The sequence below is a fragment of the Dipodomys merriami genome, unplaced genomic scaffold (assembly GCF_024711535.1).
Source record: "Dipodomys merriami isolate MVZ:Mamm:240054 unplaced genomic scaffold, mDipMer1.0.p SCAF_55, whole genome shotgun sequence".
NCBI lineage: Eukaryota > Metazoa > Chordata > Mammalia > Rodentia > Heteromyidae > Dipodomys > Dipodomys merriami.
The window spans coordinates 5,553,455-5,574,375 of NW_027206124.1; the positions used below are offsets into that span (position 1 = coordinate 5,553,455).

General features: G+C 56.3%; 1 protein-coding gene across 3 annotated transcripts; it reads left to right on the forward strand.

Moving 5' to 3' along the window:
* Positions 1-8,111: 8,111 nt before the first annotated feature.
* Positions 8,112-20,870, forward strand: Bik (BCL2 interacting killer). 3 transcript variants are annotated; one of them, XM_069999717.1, is made up of 5 exons: positions 8,112-8,190; positions 16,591-16,747; positions 17,707-17,805; positions 18,181-18,298; positions 20,312-20,870. In XM_069999717.1, the coding sequence occupies exons 1-5, from the start codon at positions 8,184-8,186 to the stop codon at positions 20,333-20,335; spliced, it is 405 nt and encodes a 134-aa protein (XP_069855818.1). In that variant the 5' UTR covers positions 8,112-8,183; the 3' UTR covers positions 20,336-20,870. The 3 variants fall into 3 exon arrangements, with proteins under 3 accessions (XP_069855818.1, XP_069855816.1, XP_069855817.1); XM_069999715.1 differs by lacking the exon at positions 20,312-20,870 and adding an exon at positions 18,556-18,991; XM_069999716.1 differs by lacking the exons at positions 8,112-8,190; positions 20,312-20,870 and adding exons at positions 10,511-10,610; positions 18,556-18,991.
* Positions 20,871-20,921: the final 51 nt, after the last annotated feature.

Consider the following 20,921-nt stretch of genomic DNA (forward strand, 5'->3'; position numbering starts at 1 on the left):
AGCAAGAGCTCGAGGCCCTGAATACCAGCCCAAGAAATGGGTGCGTGGGCTGGGAAGGTGGCTCAGTGGTAGAGCGCTTGCCTTGCATGCAAGAGGCCCTGGGTTCGATTCCTCAGCACCACATAAGCAAAAAGAAAAAAGCTGGAAGTGGCGCTGTGGCTCAAGTGGTAGAGCACTAGCCTTGAGCTGAAGAGCTGAGGGACAGTGCCCAGGCCCAGAGTTCAAGACCCACGACCGACAAAAAGAAAAAAGAAAAGAAAAGGTGGGTGCTTTCAATCAATTCATCAGCAACATTAGCAGCATTTGCCAGTACGGAACAGTGTTCTAATCTGTCTGAAGTTTTAGCATTTTCGAGGCTAGGCAAGATGATTACTTGAGCCCAGGGTGAGCAGCTAAGTGTGATCCCAGTTCAAAACAAAAAACAAAAGGCACACAGTATATTAAAAGTTTGCATATGCTGGGCACCGGTGGCTCATACCTGTAGTTCTAGCTACTCAGGAGGCTGAGATCTGAGGATCACAGTTCAAAGCCAGCCTGGGCAGGAAAGTCTGAGATTCTTATCTCCAATAAACCACCACCAGAAAACCGAAAGTGGTGCTGTGGCTCAAGTGTAGAGGGCCAGCCTTGAGCTGAAGAGCTGAAGGACAACACCCAGACCCAGAGTTCAAGCCCCACGACCGACCAAAAAAAAAAAGTTTGCACATATCAGGAAGAAAATAATGGGATTCAAGCCGGGCGCTGGTGGCTCACGCCTGTAATCCTAGCTACTCAGGAGGCTGAGATCTGAGGATCGCGGTTCAAAGCCAGCCCGGGCAGTAGAGACCGTGAGACTCCTATCTCCAGTAAACACCAGAAAACCGGAAGTGGCGCTGTAGCTCAAGTGGTAGAGCACTCACCTTGAGCTGAAGAGCTGAGGGACAGCACCCAGGCCCAGAGTTCAAGCCCCACGACCGACCAAAAAAAGAAAGAAAATAATGGGATTCAAATTAAGCAGTTAAAAAAAAAAAAAAAAAAAAAAAAAAGGAAACCCAAGTTCCAGAACAGCAAGATAAACAAAAATTGTATTTTTATTTTTTGGGTCCGGTCGTGGGGCCTGAACTCTGGGCCTGGGCGCTGTCCCTCAGCTCTTCAGCTCAAGGCTGGCGCTCTACCACTTGAGCCACAGTGCCACTTCCAGCTTTTTTCTTTTTGCTTATGTGGTGCTGAGGAATCGAACCCAGGGCCTCATGCGTGCGAGGCAAGCCCTCTACCACTGAGCCACTTTCCCAGCCCCCCAACAAAACATTTTTAAATGTCCAGCTTACTATTAATTTCACTGAAGTTTGTAAAGCAGTTTTCTTGTAGTGTCGGTACTAAGGCTTGAACTAAGGGCTTTGCACTCCTGCTCTTGCTTGCCTTTTTTGCTCCAAGCTGAAGCTCTATCATTTGAGCCACACATATTCTAGCTTGCTGGTTAATTGAAAGTAAGTGTCTCATAGATTTGTCTGCTCAGGCTGGCTTTGAACTTTGATCCTCCATCTCAGCCTCCTGATTAGCTAGGATTATAGGTGTGAACCACGTGCACCTGATTTTTTATGAGCCAAACAGACTATTTTAGTCATAATTTTCAAAAGCAACATGGAACTTGTTGATACAATGACATAACACTTTAAAAGAATTGTGTAGCAGCCAGGTGCCAACTGGCTCACATCTGTAATCCTAATTATTTGGTAGGCTGAGATCTGAGGATCCTGGTTTGAAGCCAGCCTGGGCAGGAAACTTTGAGACTCTTATCTCCAATAAACTACCCCCAAAAAGCAGGAAGTGACACTGTGGTAGAGCAAAAAAGAAGCTCAAGAAAAGCACCCAGGCCCAGAGTTCAAGCCCCAGGACCGGCACAAAAGAAAAAGAAAAAAGAAAAGAAATAAAAGGGGGAAAAAAAGTAGAAAAGAAAAGAAAAAAAGAATTGCATAGTAAGAGCCAGGCACAGCTGTGAGATTCTTTTCTCCAATTAACCACCTAAAAGCTGGCAGTAGAGTTATGGCTCAAAGGTAGAGTATTAGATTTGAGCAAAAAAGCTAAGGGATTACTGAATTCAAGCCCCAGTACTGGCACAAAAAATAATTGCATATTAATAGTTGCTAGGTTGAATTATGACTGCTCTGAACTTTGCCGCTAGTCATGTCCCCCATGAATAATTAGCCGTCTCTGAAGCCAGTAAATCTGAAATTGCATTTGTTGATGAAGAAGTTTATAGGTACTATAAAATGACTCCCATTGATGCCAGAGAAAATGTCTCTTCTCCAGGACTTTTTCTTTTGGCATACTATCTGCATAAATGCTCTAAAATCCACTGGTAAGTTTTTGAAATTGATAAATCTTAAAGAATGAACAGGGGCTGGGAAGGTGGCTCAATGGTAGAGCGCTTGCCTTGCATGCCTGAGGCCCTGGGTTCAATTCCTCAGCACCACATAAGCAAAAAGAAAAAAAGCCAGAAGTGGCGCTGTGGCTCAAGTGGTAGAGCGCCAGCCTTGAGCTGAAGAGCTGAAGGACAGCGCCCAGGCCCAGAGTTGAGGCTCACGACCAGACCAAAAAAAAAAAAAAAAGAATGAGCAAAGCCAGGTGCCGATGGCACACGCCTGTAATCCTAGCTACTCAGGAGGCTGAGATCTGAGGATCACAGTTCAAAGCCAGCCCAGGCAGGAAAGTCTGTGAGACTCATCTCCAATTAACCATCCGAAAACCAGAAGTGGTGCTGTGGCTCAAAGAGGTAGAGCACTAGTCTTGAGCACAAAATCTCAGGGACACAAATTTTCATGACCCAAAGCCATGAGAATGAATTACTGAAGACTTCTGGTAGCCAACCAGAAGTACTAAGAAAAACCAACAACTACAAAAAAGATAACGCAACAAAAGAAGTGAACAAAGCCAGCACCGGTGGCTCATACCTGTAACACCAGCATTCCAGTGGCTAAGATCTCAGGATTGAGATTCTGCAACAGCCCAGGCAGAAAAGCCTGTGAAACTTTTATCTCCAATTAACAAACAAAAAACTGGAAGTGGAATTGTGGCTTAAGTGGTAGAGTGGTAGCCTTGCACCAAAAAGTTCCCAGGTTCTGAGTTCAAACCCTAGAACCAGCACACACACACACAAATCAAGCCCAGACATAGTATTTAGGTTACAAGCTGGTGATCTCTCTTAGGTTCTACTTTTCTCCTTCGCTCTCTGACTTTGTAAAATGACATAACAGGCTGGGGATGTGGCTCAAGTATGGATCTTGCCTACCACAGGTAAGATCCTGAGGCTTGCTTCCCACTCAGCACTGCAAAAACAAAACCTAACAGTTGAGCATGGTGGTCTATGCCTGCCATCCCAGCACAAAGAGACAGAGACAGGACAATCTGCACCTTGTAAGTGGTTAACCCTAGATTTGAACCTGGGAAGCCGATCATTCACATCCCTGCCTCCCTGTCCCTCTGGAGGAACTGGCAGTGGCTTTCTGGGTTAAGTTCTATACTTTGTATCCCTTGCTTCCTAAGTCCCCTCACCATTTGCTTTTAGCACCATCTAGTGGGACCAGCATTAATCTGAAGTCTAAACTGTCCGCTCTGCTGCTATAAGGTCTTGGGAAGTTTCTCTGAGGCTCTAACTTCAATGGTCTTCATCTCAGAAAGAGGAGGGGCACCAGGACTGGCCCTGCTGGCTTTGACCCCCAGATGAAGCCCAAGCTGCGGTGATGGATATGGGAGCTGGTCCCTTGGGACTGCGCTCTGTCTAGAGGCTCTTGAAAACACTGAGCTCCCGTTCCACGAGGGAGCAGCACCAGCTGGCAGTAAATGCAGAAAGCATGCACGGGTGTTGCATAGACTATCAAACTGAAGCCACAGGAAACCACCAATTTCTGGGCCCTTTTACCTGCCACTGGCTGCCTCATTCATTCTTTTGTACCCAAGTTTCCTTCCTCACTGTCCTTTCTGGGCTGGGTCAGGTGAAGCCCCACCCCGCCCCACCGTCCTGCTCCCCCAGAGCCTCCATATGGAATCCTCACCTGTGAGAGCAGAAAAAGAGCACCAGCCAGATGCCGGTGGTCATATCTGTAATCCCAGCCACCAGGAGGCTGAAATCTGAGCATCGAAGTTCAAAACCAGCCTGGCCAGGAAAGTCTATGAGACTCTTATCTCCAGTTAACCACCAAAATGGAAATGGAGTTACAACTTAAGTGGTAGAGGGCTAGCCTTGAGGGAAAAAAGTAATAATCTCAAGGGCAGCACCCAGGCCCTGAGTTCAAGCCCCAGTACTGACACACATGAACACACACATGCACACAAATAGAATTACTAACAGCTCTTTGTTGATGGGAGGGGCAGAGCCCTGCGGGCAGCTTGCACTACCATTCCTTACCAATGCCAGAAAGCCTTGAATAAGGACCATCTGCCCGCTGTGTGCACATTTACCTGCAGCAGGACCTGGGTTCAAGTTCAGTATCAGTGGGCTGGAACTGAAGGGATGGAAGGAAAGGGATGAGATGAGAATTCCAACTTTCTCTACCAGACAAATCTTGCATTCCTGGAAAATCTGCTTCCCTTCCCATCCCTGCCTCCCTGCACTGACAGCACAGATAAGAGGAGCCAGCTGTGGGAGACACAAGGCTCCTCGCAGGACCCCTGGGGCCTCAGTCTCTACCCACATCCTATCTGCCCATCAGACACCCATCAAACACCTGGAGCAAGGGGCTGGGAAGGTGGCTCCATGGTAGAATGCTTGCCTTGCATGCACAAGGCCCTGGGTTCGATACCTCAGCAACACATAAGCAGAAAAAGCTGGAAGTGGCGCTGTGGCTCAAGTGGTAGAGCGCTAGCCTTGAGCTGAAGGGTTGAGGAACAGTGCCCAGGCCCAGAGTTCAGGCCCCACAAATTAAAAAAAAAAAATACAAGGGCAGAATTTGCTGGGCACCGGTGGCTCACGTCTGTAATCCTAGCTACTCAGGAGGCTGAGAGCTGAGGATCTTGCTTCAAAGCCAGCCCAGGCAGGAAAGTCTGTGAGACTTTTTTTTTTTTGGGTCCGGTCGTGGGGCCTGAACTCTGGGCCTGTGTACTATCCCTCAGCTCTTCAGCTCAAGGCTAGCGCTCTACCACTTGAGCCACAGCGCCACTTCCGGCTTTTTTCTTTTTGCTTATGTGGTGCTAGGAATCAAACCCAGGGCCTCAGGCATACAAGGCAAATGCTCTACCACTGAGCCACCTTCCCAGCCCAGTCTGTGAGACTCTTATCTCCAATAAACCACTAGAAAAGTAGCGCTGTGGTTCAAGCAATAGAGCGCTTACCTTGAGCTGAAGAGCTGAGGGACAGCGCCCAGGCCCAGAGTTCAAGTCCCACGACCGACCAAAAAACAAAAAACACCTGGAGCAACCTCTTGTTTTGACTTTGCCTGCAGCAAGACACAGGAAGCCTGCAGGTGCAGAGCAGGTGCAGGTCCTCAGGACCCTGGGTGTTGGTCTCGGTGGCTTTGGATGCTGCCAAGCAGATATTACTGGAACATACCTCTCGAAGTACCTACTGGGGGCCTGGCCTCCCTTCAGCCTCCCACCAGCCCTCTTTCCTCCTGCAGACACACTTCAGCCTCTGCCGGCAGGCCAGCAGAGCTCTGCCCCCAAAGCCATTCACAGAGGACCCCCGTGGCCCCTCTGAGGCCCACACGCCACCGCTTGCCAGCACAGAAGGAAGCCAGGGCTCACAGAGGCCCTGGTATCCAGCCACTCCTGGCTGAATCCGGCCCTGGTCCCCTAAGCAGTTTGCCGGCCTGGTTGGTGGCTCTGGCGACACTGGGTCCCAGTGGGCTAAGTCTGCATTTATTTCCTTCAAGCTCCCATTCAAACCCAAACAAGACCAAATTCATAAAGACTTTTGTGTGTGTGTGCTGGTACTGGGTCAGAACTCGGCCCCACTCTTGCTCAGTTTTTTCTAATTATAAGTGGTGCTCTGTTAGTTAAACCATACCTCAACTTTGGGCCTTTTGTTGGTTTACTGGAGATAAGAGTCTCCTGGCTTTGTCTGCCTGGGATGGCTTCAACCATAAACCTTACATCTCAGGATCCTGAGAAGTTGGGAGGCAGACACACCTAAGTTCAAATCGGGCTGTGTACTAATGCTGCCTTTCCTCTGAGATCAGCTAGCTTGTTTATGAAAGGGTATGTCCTTCACCAGGGAGCAGAAAAAGAGATAATATTAGCCATTTGCAGGGTGTTGGTATTTGTCAAAACTGTCACTCTACCACTTGAGCCACAGCTTCACTTCCGACTTTTTGGTGGTTAATTGGTGATGAGAGTCTCATGGACGTCCTTGCCGAGGCTGGCTTGGAGCCATGATCCTCTGATCTCAGCTTACTGAGTAACTGGGATTACAGGGGTGAGCCACCGGTACCTGGCTAAGTAACCCCCTTAAGGGAAAGAGCAGGGACAAAGAGGAAGCCCCTTTTAGATATGGTGCCCACACAGTCCTGGGGGTCCCAAAGGGAGCACCACATGCAATTCTACCAGCCTTGCATTCCTGCTTCTTCAAAGCTCAGCATGTAGAGGAATTTGAGCTGAATCATTGCTGATTTTATTTGCCCTTCAAGAATTGCAGGGGCATATAAACTTCCTTGGGGGAAAAAAATAAGACATTCCTGCAGAACTTTGAAAAGAATCATTCCCCATCAATGAAAAAATGCTGCAGTTTCCCTCTTCTGTTTTGTTGTTGAAGGAGGCAGGAGAAGGGGAGTTTTGAAATCCGAGGCCAGGAAGCTCATAGGTCTGAGGGCATGGACCCTTGTCTCTCATGCCCATGGGATCTCCTAAGGAGCCACTTCCCCACCTGGCCACAGTTTCCTCCCGACACATGGGAACAGCAGAGCCTCAATCATAATAAGGTTGGAGTGAGGGGGCAGCGGGTGGAAAGGTCATTCACTCTTTGTGGTAGGGTCTCTGTAGAGGATCCATTGTGGTGAGTGCAGGAAAGCAGATCTGGACACTGGCCTGGCCTCCATGGAGCTGAGAGAGCAGGGAGGCTGGCCAAGGGGGCCCATCCCAAGCCTGCCTGGCCGGCTGAGGAGCATTCAGGGCCCTGGCTGCCTTCCTGGAGAACCAGCGAGAGAGCTAGCTTTGAGCCACCTGAGCCTCTGTTATTGTTCTGGGAGAATTTGTTCTCAGCCTGATAAGCTGCACTGTCAAAGGGCTGTTATTTATGGGCACTGAAGGACAGTCCCCAGGACTGGGGCTCCTTCCTATCCCCCACTCCATGGGCCTGGGGCCTCCTGCCAGACCTGATTGGACCGATGACCTGGGGCCCTCGAGCGTGCTCCTGGCAGGGGACGCAGTGGCCACCGCCGGTCCGGAGCCTGCCAGCTGCCCAAGGCCTCTGGGATGCAGCAGTGGCTGATAGCATCGACCTGGGACTCCTGTTCTCCATTCTCTCGACAGCCGAGCTGGATTAGGGCCTCCAACCCTTTAGATCTGGCCAGACGCATGTCTCTATTGAACTGCCGTGGTACTGCTGCTGGCCTCTGCTCTGCGATGCGTTAGGCCTGTTTTCAATTACGATATAGTTGCCACCAGGGACCTCTCCTCAATCACCAGGAGCTGACAAGGCCCCCTGGGAACTATAAATCTGCACCTTGCTTGACATCCTGTCTTGGCTATTTCGAGACTCCTCCATTGTTTTATTTGGTTTTATGTGTTAACATTGAGTTTTAATTTATATCCCCCAAAGTGCACAAATCATTTTTTCAGGTCAGTGCATGCTTGCACAAGTGTGTGTGCCCCTGGACCACAATTCATCTCACCTCCAGACAATTCCCTCATGGACTCTCACTCTTGCTGGGCTTGTTCACAGTTAGCACTCTACCACTTGAGTCATAACTCCACTTCTGGCGTTTTGATGGTTAATTGGAGATAAGAATCTCATGGATTTGCTTAGACTGACTGACTCTTGATTCTTAGATCGCAGCCTCCTGAGCAGCATGATTCTAGGTCAGCCACCAGTGCCCAACCCAAACCCAGTTTTTTTGTTTTTTTTTTTTTCCAGTCCTGGGGCTTGAACTGAGGGCCTGAGCACTGTCCCTGGGCTTCTTTTGCTCAAGGTTAGGGCTCTACCACTTGAACGATTGCATCACTTCCAGCTTTTTCTGCTTATGTGGTGCTGAGGAATCAAACCCAGGACTTCATGCATGCTAGGTAAGTACTCTACCACTAAGCCACAGTCCCATTCCCCTAAGAAAATATGATCGTTTTCTTACCTCTACAGCCGGGGCCGGGCGGGACGCTCGCCGCGCCTATCAGGTCCGGGCCCCCGGAACATCCCGCCCCGTGCCCTGGAACTGAAGGTATGGCTCAAGTGGTAGAACTTCAGCTAAGAGCAAGAAAGAACGAGCTAGCATGTGAGGATCTGAGTTCAAGTCCCAGTACTGGCACTGAAAAAAGTTTTCCTGGCTTTAAGATTCACATACATTGCTGGGCACTGTGCTCAGAGGCCAGAGCAGGCTGCCTGGAAGAGACAGGCCAGGGCCACGAGGCTCCTGTAGTCCAGACCCCGATGAGAGTCTAGGTCTCTCAGAGATATTAGAGAGCTTCCGGAGGGGTTGAGATGGAGTGAAGGAGGCCAGAGGCTGAAGGCTGAGCCTGTCACAAAGGGTACCTGAAGCCAGGTCTCAGTGGCTCACACCTGTAATCCTAACTGCTGAGGAGCCAGAGATCTGAGGATGGCAGTTCAAAGCCAGCCTGGGCAGGAAAGTTCATGAGACTCTTACCACCAATTAACCACCAAAAAGCTGTGGCTCATGTAGTAGAGCACTACCCTTGAGCCAAAAAGCTAAGGGAGATTGCTCAGGCTTTGAGTTTAAGCTCCAATACTAGCACATTAAAAAAAAAAAAAATTCTCCCATAGAAACAGAAATGGTCCTGATCCCAGCAGGGAGGGCTGGGCTGGGCTTTGAAAACCTGGAGAGCACTGGAGCTGAACCCAGGAAGAAAGGAGATGTGCACAGGGGCTGTGGTCACACAAGGGCCATGGTCACACCAGGCAGGACCCAGCTAGGATAGTCCAGCAGATCCCAACAGTGGTCAAGAAATGGAGTCCAGGTTTGAGAACAGGGCACAGGGGTGGGAGGGGTGGGTGAAGGGAGCATGGATGGAGAGAACAGTGCAGGACCGGCTGGGGGGCCTCTGGTGAGGAGCCTCCCTTTCAGAGCCTTCGGTTCCTCAACTGTAGAGTGCTCTCTTGGCTGCTTGTGGACCTCTTGTGAAGGCTGCCGTGACTGAGCACTGGGCGTTCCTTGTAAGGTTTCTGGGGGGTCATGGGAGGGAAAGTGCTGAACCCTCAGTTTGGGGGACACCCTGTGACCACCACTATTATTGTCTACTACTGCCATCTAACTCAGGGCTGAAGACCAGCCTTTATTCGTTCATTCCCCTCCTTGCCTTCCTCCTCCCCTCCCCTCCCCTCCTTCCTTCCTGAGTTGCCCAGGCCCGCTGGCTACAGCGAGTCTTCTGTTTCCACCTCCCAGATAGCTGGGACTACAGGCATGTCTCACCACTCCAGGCCTCCACTTTGATCCTTTTCTATTTGATCATGTGGGGTTCTTTCAAGGTAAATATTTTCACCCACCCCTCCCCTTCCGTCCCTTCTATTCCCAAAGTGGCCCCCTTCCTGCATCTGATCGGTGAACACTTGTTGAATGCCCACTAAAAGGCCTGGCTCCGCAGGCATCAGGCCTTCCTGGCCCTGGAGACAGGGTCTCCTGGCTCGGCGTCCCTGAGCCCCCATCACCTGCCAGATGGGCTCGCGGGGTCCCCACGGCTGACCGTGAGGCCCCCGTGGCTGTTGGCCACGGGCCGGGCTTGCAGGAGCCCGCGGGAACCCGGGATTCCCTTCTGGTAGGAAGAAGTCCGGCATCTCCAGCCGCACAGGGCAGCGGCGGCCCCGTTTCCCGGAGGAGGGCACCCGGCACGACCCCCTCCCCGCCTCCGTCTCCCCCTCCCTCCCCGCGGCCCGGGCTCCCGCGGCGGGGCACCCGCTCCTTCTAGGACTTTCCACACGTGGGTTTAGCGACGTCTGGCTTCCTCACCTGCCGGCCTAGCGGGCGGGCGCCGCGCGCTCAGTCATTCGGTCCGCTCGGAACCGCGGTTTCCCGGCGGGCGTAAAACCAGGACGGCCTTGGATGTGCAGCGAAAAGAGCCAAGCCCAGGTCGGTGCGGGAGGCCCCCGCGGCGCCCCGCAGCGCGAGGCCCGGGCGGGAGCCGGAGCTGGGCGGGCCGGGAGGCGGGCCGGGGCCGGGCGGGACGCTCGGCGCGCCTATCAGGTCCGGGCCCCCGGAACATCCCGCCCCGCGCCCTCCGCCGCGCCCCGGCCCGCCGCACCCCGCGCCCTCCGCCTCCGCCCCGCGCCCTCCGCCTCCGCCCCGGCCCGCCGCGCCCCGCGCCCTCCGCCCCGGCCCGCCGCGCCCCGCGCCCTCCGCCTGCGCCCCGCGCCCTCCGCCTCCGCCCCGGCCCGCCGCGCCCCGCGCCCTCCGCCTGCGCCCCGCGCCCTCCGCCTCCGCCCCGCGCCCTCCGCCTCCGCCCGGCGCTGCCCCACTCCGCCCGCCCCGCGCTGCCTGCAGGTAAGCGGCGCCCGGCGCGGTCCTGGCCGAGCGTCTGGGGGTTGGGAAAAGTTGGGGATCCGTGTCCCAGTCCCCCGCCCCCCGGCCCCCGCGCGCCACTGGCCGGCCCCACTCTCCTGGCCGGCCCCGGGCTGCCGGCGCGCCGCGCCCCGGCTCTAATCCGGACCCGCGGCCGGAGGGAAGATGGCGCCGGACACCTGTCCCCGCGGAACGGGACGGGCACCTGCGGGGCGGAGGCGTCCGGACGGAGACCGCGGGGGGACCCCGGTGGCCCCCCCCCGCTCCCGCCCGGTACCCCGGGGCTCCCCGCGCTCCCGCCCGGTACCCCCGGGCTCCTGAGCGGCCCCGCCGGGTACCCCGGGGCCCCTCGGCCCCGCTCCCTCCTGGTACCCCGGGGCTCCCCCCGTTCCCACCCGGTACCCCGGGGCTCCCCGCGCTCCCGCGCCCGCCGGGTACCCCGGGGCCCCTCGGCCCCGCTCCCTCCCGGTACCCCGGGGCTCCCCCCCTCCCCGCTCCCGCCCGGTACCCCGGTGCTCCCCCCCCTCCGTTCCCACCCGGTACCCCGGGGCTCCTGAGCGGCCCCGCCGTGAGGCCACGCTGGTAAATTTGTTTCCACTGCCCGCGAGGGCTGGACTTGCTCCTGAAACCAGGCCGGCCTGCGCCTGCCAGATGGAGAAACTGAGGCCCAGGCCCCTCCAGGCTGCCACTGCACCTGCTGGCTGGGTCAACAAGAGCCGCCCGGCCGGCCAGGAGCACACGGCTTGCCCGGGTAGCCCTGTGGCTTTCCCTGATTTCCACTTAATTTGGTAGTGCCTTTGGAGTAGGTGCTCGCGAGGGGAGTTCCTGGTGTCAGTGGGTGCTGTTTTCTAAGTACCCCTTAGAGAGTACTTAGAAAACGGATCCCTTCGAGGCCTGGATCCAGGGCGCGTTGTGAGGGGTGACACCCGGGCTCCTGGCCCCGGGCCTCGGTGCTGCCCCCCCCAGGATTTGGGGTTTCCACCTGGTCTCTGTTTTCTTCTCTGGCTGTGGAGTCCAGGCCAGCCTTAAATACAGCAGTCCTCTTGCTCTAGCCTCCGGAGTGCTGGGTCTTGGTTCATTTTCAGTCGTTAATGACACAATACCCCATGGGCCAAAGCTACTTAGAAAAGAGGTGTCTGTGGGCTCAGAGCGCTGGAGAGAGCAGCAAGAAGGCCATTGTTGCTGCTCCTGTGGCAAGAAACAGGATGTCTGTCTGTCTGTGTCGCTGTGTCTCATCAGTCTGGTCTGAACTGGAGTCTTCGTGTCAGTCTTGGAGCCCCCAATCTGATAACCTTGTATAATCCCATACTCCCAAAGGCCGGCCTGTAACTGCCACCATCAGATCAGGCTCTGTGCCCTTTGTGTAAACACAGGCAGCCAAGGGCATCCACCTTCATCTTCTGAACCTCAGCGTCCCAAAGCTCGTTCTGACTCGCTCGCTGTAGCTTCTCCAGAGCTTTGCCAATGTTAGGTTTTTTCTTGGTGGTCCTGGGGTTTGAATTCAAGGCCTTGAGCAGTCTCAGCTGGTACTCTGTCACCCAGTCCCCCAGTGTTAGGTCTGTGTGTGTGTGTTACCCAAGGCTAGCACTCTACCACTTGAGCCACAGTTCCACTTACAGTTTTTGGTGCTTAATTGGATATGAGTCCCATGGACTTTGCCCAGGCTGGTATTGAACCGCAATCCTCAAATCTCAGCCTCCTGAGTAGCTAAGATTATAGGCTTGAGCCGCTACTATTAGGGTCTTTTGACAAGGTCTTACTAAATAGCCTCGGCTAGCCTTGACCTCTCAATCCCCACCTCCGCCTCCTCAGTGATGGGTGTGTGCCTCCGCCGCTGGCTTGGTTTTGCTTGCTTTTGACTTAACACAGGCAACATGCCAGAGGCTGCCAGGGCTTTGGGCCTGGTGGGCACAGCCCTTCCATTGAGCTACAGCCTCAGCCATAGCTGGGCTCCTTTTGGTAAGGCAGTCTGGGCAGGGTCGGTTCTCCGAACATTAGGGTTACTGTGAGGCGTAATGTGGAATAACAGGTGTTTGCAGAGTGGCCACCTCCTCCTGAGGGTCCTCCCCGACCACTCCCCCCTCAAGGTATCCCTCCTTGTGACCCTCCATCTCAAGGCAGCACATCTCTCCTTGTGACCGATCCTCGGCCCTCAGCCCTAGTTTTAGAGACTTCAGAGCACTGCTGGTGTTACACGCTGTGTCCTGACGCTAATCTGCCAGCTCTCTGAGAAAAGGAACACCAGTTAGCAGGCCTTTGGTCCCTGGACACCTGAAGAAAGCGGGTAGAAACCTGGCCCAGGGCTCAGGCTGTCGTCCTAGCCACTGAGGAGGCTGAGATCCGAGCCTCATGGCTGGAAGCCGGCTAGGGCAGGAAAGTCCAAGAGACATGTTTTTCTTCATTTAACCACCAAAAAGCTGGAGGTGGGGCTGTGATGTAGAGCACTAGCCTTGAGCGAAAAGGCTCAGGAACAGAGCCTAGGTTCTGAGTTCAAGACCCAGGATTGGCACCAAAAAAAAAAAAAAGAAAAGAAGAAAGAAAGAAAAAGGTGGGGGAAGGGTGGCCACATGCTGATTACCCTATTTCTAGCTGCGCCTAGATGCTCAGGGCGTGCTATAGGAAAATGAGTTGTATTCACTGAGCTACAACCACACTGAATATGAGAAGCTCTCCCCTCCCCCATCCATGGTTTCTTGCCTGGCCTATAGCAGACTTGGGGATCCCGCCAGAGTCTGTGTGTTTTTTCCTCCCTGCCAGGAACAATCCGAGCAGTTTGGAGGAAGTTTTGAGGGCCCGGGCTCCATGGCTGGTGGCCACCAGGAAGCCAGCCGTGGTCTGGACCAGACTCGGACTGTGGCTCCCTCTGCCTTCCCCCTCCCTCCCCCTTCCGCTGTCCTGCTGGGGCCAGTCTGGGGCTGGGCAGAGGGCAGCTGATTTGCCTAATGTCAATATTAGGATGTGACAATACAAAACACCCGCGGGCATTGACTAGCCTGCCCAGCAAACCTGTTTTTCTGCAGGTGGGAGAAACCCCAATCTGATACACGGCTAAGGAGTCAGGCCCAGCTGGACACGGGGGGGGGGGGGGGGGAGGGTGTCTGTTATTGTGTGAGTGTGTGTGCGCGGCACTGGTCCTGGGGCTGGAACTCAGGGCCTTGGTATTGTCCTTTAGCTCCTCCCTCCCTCCCCCTGCTCAAGGCGGTGCTGTTTTGAATCATACCTCTTCTTGTGGCTTTTTGTTGGTTAATTGGAGATAAGCCTCCAGGACTTTCCCACCCCAGTTGTTTTTTGAGCCTCAGTCCTCAGCTCTCAGCTTCCCTGAGCAGCTAGGATTACCGGCAGGAACCACTGAGGACTGGGGGCTGGGGATGGGCAGGTATTTCTTGAGCTCTGTTATCCCAGCAGCCCCGGGAGGGGTCAGCAAGGAGGAGGCCTGGGCACGGGAGGAGGGCCCTGCCCCTCCGTTCCACGCCCACCCTGATGTCATGTAGTGTGGGTGTGGTCTCCATGTGCCATGGGGAGACCCCCCCACCCAAGCCAAACCTAGGAGCTCACAGTCAGGGCAGTGCAATGGGAAGCAGAGACTCCACTTCTCAGGAGGCCCTTTGTACCCCACGTTTGAGTGGGGGTTGCTGGCATGATGGGGAGCACACAGCAGAGAGGCCTCCTGTGACTGAGAGGTTGGGCCTGGCACCAAACATTTCCTCTGCTAACTGGGGCCAAATGTGCCACCTTTTCCCCAAGTAAGGCCCAGCACCGGGACTTTTGCTGGCTTGTTTTTCCCACTAGGAGAGGAGGAGCTTGATCTCAAATGCCCCCCCACCCTGCATCCCCTTTCCTGCTTTGGAAGGCCAGCCCCCAGCTATTGAAGTCTCTGCCATGTGATTTGCATGGCAGGCTGCTTCTTTGGTTAAGGCTGTCTTCCTGATTTTCTTTTTGCCCGTAAAGCTACATTGCTCAGTCAGTTTGGTTTGTTGTTGTGTTTTGGTGGCTGCTTGGTGGCATAGCTCTCTGAAGTCTGTGTAATGAGGGCAGATGCCCTTCTGGGAGAGGACTGGGCCTGGTAGATGCAAATAAAAATGAATAAGGAGCCAGGCTCCGTTGGCTCATGCCTATAATCCTAGCTACTAAGGAGGCTGAGATCTGAGGGCTGGGTTTCAAAGCCAGCCCAGGCAAGAAAGTCCCTGAGGCTCTTTTTTTTTTTTTTTTTTGTGGGTTGTGGGGCCTGAACTCTGGGCCTGGGCGCTGTCCCTCAGCTCTTCAGCTCAAGGCTAGCGCTCTACCACTTGAGCCACAGCGCCACTTCCGGTTTTCTGGTGGTTTATTGTAGATAAGAGTTTCATGGACTTTCCTGCCCTGGGTGCTTTGAACCGTAATCCTCAGATCTTAGCCTCCTGAGTAACTAGGATTACAGGTGTGAGCCCCGGTGCCCAGCTTCCCTGAGACTCTTATCTCCAATTAGGTCTGGTGGGGAGCCACACACACAGAATGGGGTCTCCCCTGAAGCGCAGGCCTGGTGGAGGCAGGACTAGGGCAAGCCCCGGCCACAGGTGGCCATTTTTGGAGCAGAATGAGGCTGCGCAGGGACCATTCAAGTCTCCCAGTCCGCAGTGTCTGCCCACTGGTTGCTCACCCGAGCAGGCGCAGAGGGGCTGCACCTGGGTGGAGAGACAGGTGCACCTGGCCTCCCGCCCGCTTTGCCCTTGCACCCCCTGGTCTGGCACTTGGCATGATGCACTTCTCACCATTTTCCTCCTGGTTCAGGGTCAGGGCCTCCCCTGGGACCAGCGTGTCGAGTCTTGCACCTGGAACAAATCGTCCCTGCCACAGAGTTTCTCTGACCTTGTAGCTAGTACAGCTTTGCCTGCAGGTGTGCTGGGCCCCGCCCCGCTCAGCGCCCGCTCGCACTCCTGCTGCCCGCTCTGCCCTCCAGCCTGGGTGTAGTCTGACAGGTGCAGCTGCCCTTGCTCGCGTGGCCTGGGCCCTTTGTGGCCCCCAGGGCTGTGTTTACAGAGGTCCTGGGGGAGGGGTCTGCTGGGTGTGGGTGAGGAGCAGATGGGAAGCTTCTCCCCCTTCTCTTGGGGAAATGAAGCAGGCACTTCTTGGTTGAAATTTTGCACTTATTCCTCTGCTTTAATTCTGGAAAGAACAATGCCATCTCGAAATGGTTTTTGTCCCCAAGCCTAGAGCACACCACATATCCCATCCCCTCCCCCTCCCCCCTTTGCCCCTCCCCTCTGCCCTGCCCTGATGTTACCACCATCACTAGTGTGAGCAGAGCACCTTGCTCACCGTTGCCTGGGGCGTCAGCCCTGAGACACGAGGGGTCCTGGCTGTGCTCCCCCTCCCCCAAGAGACCTTGCCTGGTCTTTGCATTCCCAGCCATCACACGCACGTGCGCGCGTGTGCACACACACACACACACACACACACACACACACACTGGTCTACCACTTGAGCCACAGTTTTTTCCTGGTTAGTTGGAAATAAGAGTCTTACAAACTTTGCCTGGGCTGGCTTTGAACTGTGATCCTCATATCTCAGCTTCCTAAGTAGCGAGGATTAGAGACGTGTGCCAGCCATGGGCGCTTGGCTGTCCCTGAGCTTTTTGTGCTCAAGTCTGGCACTTGAGCCACTGTCCCACTTCTGGCAATAAGTCTCACAGACTTTACTGCCTGGGTGGGCTTTGAATCACAGTCCTCAGATGTCAGCCTCCTGAGTAGCTGGGATGACAGGTATGAGCACCAGTGTCTGGTGAGTTCTTGTTGCTGTTTGGAAAGAGCAGCTGGGACCTCTGTGGCCACAGCTGGAGCAGAGGCAGGAGATGGAGTCCAGGGGAAGGCTTCGTTCCTGAGGCTGCTTCCCTTCAGCTCCTAGTACCTGTTTTGGGGTATTGTGTTTGGAGTCTCCACCCCCGTTTCCTAGTCCTGTGGTCCTGTTACACTCTGCTTCTCTCCCCCAGAGGAGATGTCGGAGGCCGGGTCTGTCACCAGGGACCTCTTCATCAAGACCCTCCTGTACCAGCAGATGCCCGGACCTCGGTCGGCTGCCGGGCTTTTCCCGATCACCGAGCCTGTGGGGGAAGAGGTCTGGGACCCCATGGACTGTCTGGAGGGCAGGTAGGGCCCAAAGGCCCCTCACCAGGCCTCCCGGTGAGGTAGGGACCACCTGCAGGTGGCACTGCCATGCTCAAGCATGCGGCCTTGGGCCTTCCTGACCCTGGTGCCACCTCCAGGCCTCCCCCAGCAGGGGGCGCGGTTGTCCCCTTGCTCATGAAGGACCCAAGCAGGTCAGGCTCCCCGCCCCATTCCCAGCTGGAAGTGAAGAGCCAGACCAGCTATGGCTACTTCTTCCATCCATGGCTGGCCCCCAGCAGGGGTCAGGATATTGCCTTTCTGCTGTGGGGTCCGTAGTCTCTGAGGTCCTGGATTCAGGGATTGGTGCTGTGTCCTCTGTACCCGGCTCCACTCCTGCCTGTGGAGCAGCGCCTTCCTGAGTCCCCAGGCCTCACCCCCACCTGCCTGCTTGGCAGCCTCCCCTCCACCTCCCCCCCCCGCCCCTGCCCTAGCAGAAGAGCAACCCGGGGCAGGCTGGGCTGGAGTCCAGAGGGTGAGGTGGAAGGCCGTCTGTGGTGGATCTGAGCTGGCGTGCAGTCCATGGGCTGGAGTGGGAACAAACCCCAGGCCCCTGGGGGCACGGTCAAGCCAGGCAGGGCCCTTTCTCAGAATGGAGGACCAGGGGACAGAGTTCAGAGTTCCCTCTCTAAAGGACCGTAAAGTGAGGCCCAGCCTCAGCAATGGGGAGGGGGGTCCCCGCTCCCACCAAGTCCACCAGGCAGGCCTCAGACTCCACAGGGATGCTGGACATGGAGGAGCCTCTGGGGCTGCGGTCGGCTTGGTGCCTCTGCAGCCTGCCCTGCAGGGAACTGGCCTCTGAGTCCCCAGTGGACGGCGGGAAGAGGCGACGTGCGGCTGGCCCCTCCACCTCAGTGCCCTTCGCCTCTGTGGGCCGCGCCCAGCCTGCAGAACTGCCACCGCGGCGCCGGTGCTGTGGCCCACTCCCCGTGCCCTCCCCACAGTAACCAGGTGGCCCTGTGGCTGGTGTGCATCGGAGACGAAATGGACCAGCGCCTCCGAAGTCCTCGCCTGGCCCAGCTGCCGGGGATGGCCATACACAGGTGACCACCCCTGCCCTGCGCCTTCTCCACCGGGGAGGGGCCCTGCCACTCTCGGCCCTGGCCTTGCTGTAAGCCTGAGGCCTCCCTGTTCCCCCACGCTGATGGACAGTGTCTCTCCAAAATCAGGGGAGCGCCAGCCCTCCAGCCCAGAGGCTGTCCCCAGCTGACTCCCCAGGGACAGGCATGGGGACAGCAACTGGGGTGTAAGGGGCTGGCTGAGGGTAGACTGGGCCAGGAAGCAGGCGAGGGACAGAAACCAGAATGCACTTCTGAAGCCAGCTCTCCCGTGGGGAGACCCTGGGCGGAGTCGGTGTGGGAGGACAGCGGGGCACCTGCTCCCCCAGTAACGGCCGCCTCTCACTCCACGCCTCGTAGCCTGGCTCTGACCTACAGCCAGATGAGTGTCCGGGGAGTGCTCCGACGCCTCATCCGTGGGGTTGCCCACCTGAGGGCGCACATCAGGGCCTGGAGACCCCCCGTCCCCCGCCTCCAGGTAAGTCCCTGCCCCTCCCTCCCCTCATCTGCATGGCCTGTGCCCGTCCAGTCCTGGCAGCACTGGGTGGACAGCGTGCGCACACAGCTGCGGGTCCGTTGGTCCTTCTGCGTTTCCTCTGTTGGAGCGTCTGGTGCACGACCCTGCCCCGCCCCATGCTCTGACGTGGGGCGCCTCCCCTGCCCTCCTCCAGAACACTCTGGTTCTCCGAGCTCACCTGGCCCGGCTGAGCCCCCACCCCTGCCCTTGGTCCGCAGGTGTCCCCTGGCCAGGTCCGCAGGCAGCTGCTGCCCGCAGTGCTGCTGGCCGCGCTGCTGCTCCGTGGAGCCCTGCAGCTGCTGCTCCAGTGAGGCGGGGCGGGGCGGGGCCGGTCCCCGCCCCTCGGCCATTGCCACGCTGCCCGGGAGGTGGCCGGCTCCTCCTCCATGACGTTTTCTGATGATCACTTTTTAAATATTTAATCTCGAGAGTGCTGGGTCACTGCTGAGGTTTCCTATGGTGGTTTTTTTCATGTTTTTTAAGACAAATTCATTTTACCTCTGGGGTGTCGCTGGCTGGGCCCCCGCTCTCCTGACTGCAGCCACCGGAGGTGCTGTGGGGCTGGGGGGAGTGCAGGCCACACCCCCACACCCAGCAGAAAATCTACTGGACTAGATTTCTAAGGGAGAGGTCTCAATAAAATGTCAGTTTCCAGCTGTGTGGGTGCTCTGGGTCTGCGGGAGGGTGTGGGCTGGGGCGCCGCGCCTTACCCAGGAGACTGGTGGAGCGAGGCTCAGGACGGCCCTGCCCAGCCCCCCGCTGCACTGTCCCGCACTGGAGGGCTACAAGCCATGTCCGGGGCTTTGCGCTTCTGTCCCCTCCTCCTGCCCTTCCTGGTACCTCAAATCCCGCCAGGGAAGTCTGCCCACCGCCCCACATGCACTCTGGGCAGGAGCTGGGGGGCTCTTCTCAGGGGAGGGGGAGGGGCTCGGCCTGTTTCATGCTGGCCCGGCACCTCCTGCCCTTAGAGGCTCTTCCCAGGTCTCAATTCCACTCTAACCAGAAAAACCAAAACTGAACTGGGCTGGACACCACCACACCACACCTCTCCTCCATCCCGCAGGGCCCCCACATCCTCCCTTTGGGCCCTTTTTCTTTTCTTGTGCCTGTCCTGGGACTTGAACTTGGGGCTTAGGTGCTATCTCTAAACTGTTGCTCAAAGCTAGTGCCACAGCTCTACTTCCAGCTTTTTGGTAGCTTACTGGACATAAGAGTCTCAGACACGGGGTTGGGAAGGTGGCTCAGTGGTAGAGCGCTTGCCTTGCATGCATGAGGCCCTGGGTTCGATTCCTCAGCACCACATAAGCAGGAAAAAAAAGCCGGAAGTGGTGCTCTGGCTCAAGTGGTAGAGCACTAGCCTTGAGCTGAAGAGCTGAGGGACAGCGCCCAGGCCCAGAGTTCAGGACCCACGAGCGGACCCCCCCCCCTCCAAAAAAAAAGTCTCAGACTTTCCTGCTCTGGCTGGCTTCAAGCCGTCATCCTCTGATCTAGAATTACAGGTGTGAGCCACCAATGCCAAGCTGGCCCCACTTTTTTTCTTGACCCAGGTTTGAGCTCTGGGCCTCTCACTTGTTGGGCTGGCGTTCTACCACTTGAGCCACACCTCCAGCCAACCTTTCAGTTCCTACTCCCAAGGGGAGCATTCTTAGTCCACCTGGAGCACAGCTGCAGCTGTCCTTCCTGCTTGCGGGCTCAGGAGAGCTCATGCATCCTTCCCGGGGTGCTGGGGCTGGTGAAGCCCCAGCTTCCTTCCACACTCCTGGGACATGGCCGGGGCTGTAGAAGCAGGCCCGCTTCCATCATGGGGCAGGTGGGATTACCTGGCAACCCAAGGCCTTTCCCTGCAGGACACCTACCCCCAAGTGGGTGGGAGCAGGGGAGAGGGATAAGGGGGAGGGCAAAGTCTTGTCCACCCACAGGTGTCAGGAGCTCTCCTGCTGTGCCAGGCTGGCTTAGGTTTGGGATTTTCCTCAGGCTGAGCAGCTTCCCCTGGCCTGAACTGCTGTGCACCAGGACACACCAGTGCTGGAGTCTGGGGTGACTCAGCAGCGCCGCCTCTGGGGTCTCAGTGATTTAGCACGCAGCCGGGAGCTGAACAGCTGTCCATGGGAGCTGGACAGCCCCACACCAGAATGTACGGTTCTGCCTGAGGCTGACCACGACAGCAAAGATCTTGCCAGTGCCTGTCTCACGGTAACACTGGAAGCCACACACAGATCCCTCCCCAAGGTTTCCCACTGTCCCTGGAAAGGAGGAAACAGCCCACAGCTTCGACCGACTCCTACTTAATCAGCGTGCGGAGCAAGGCTGAGCACACTGGAGCTCCGAGGGAGGCCTGTGCCCTGCCCAGCTGCAGGTGCCCGGAGAGCAGGACGGTGCCCTGTGGATGACTTGGAGATGCTTCTCCAAGGGGAGCCTGGCACTGGCCTGGGGCCAGGTATGTGGTGTCACCTTTGCCCAGGCATGCACATATCCTCTGGGGTTCACAGCAAGCCTGAAGAGGTAGAAGAGGTGCTTCGTGGGAGTGTAAGGATCAGGAGACTCCGCCCCCAGCTGCTGAGTAAGGGAGGCAGAATGGCTGCGA

What these genes read in the sequence shown, in the direction of transcription:
- Bik (XM_069999715.1), top strand. An exon ending in CCGGGGATGGCCATACACAG is followed by an intron (nt 17,806 to 18,180) that starts GTGACCACCCCT and finishes CACGCCTCGTAG; the next exon opens with CCTGGCTCTGACCTACAGCC. An exon ending in CCCCCGTCCCCCGCCTCCAG is followed by an intron (nt 18,299 to 18,555) that starts GTAAGTCCCTGC and finishes CTTGGTCCGCAG; the next exon opens with GTGTCCCCTGGCCAGGTCCG.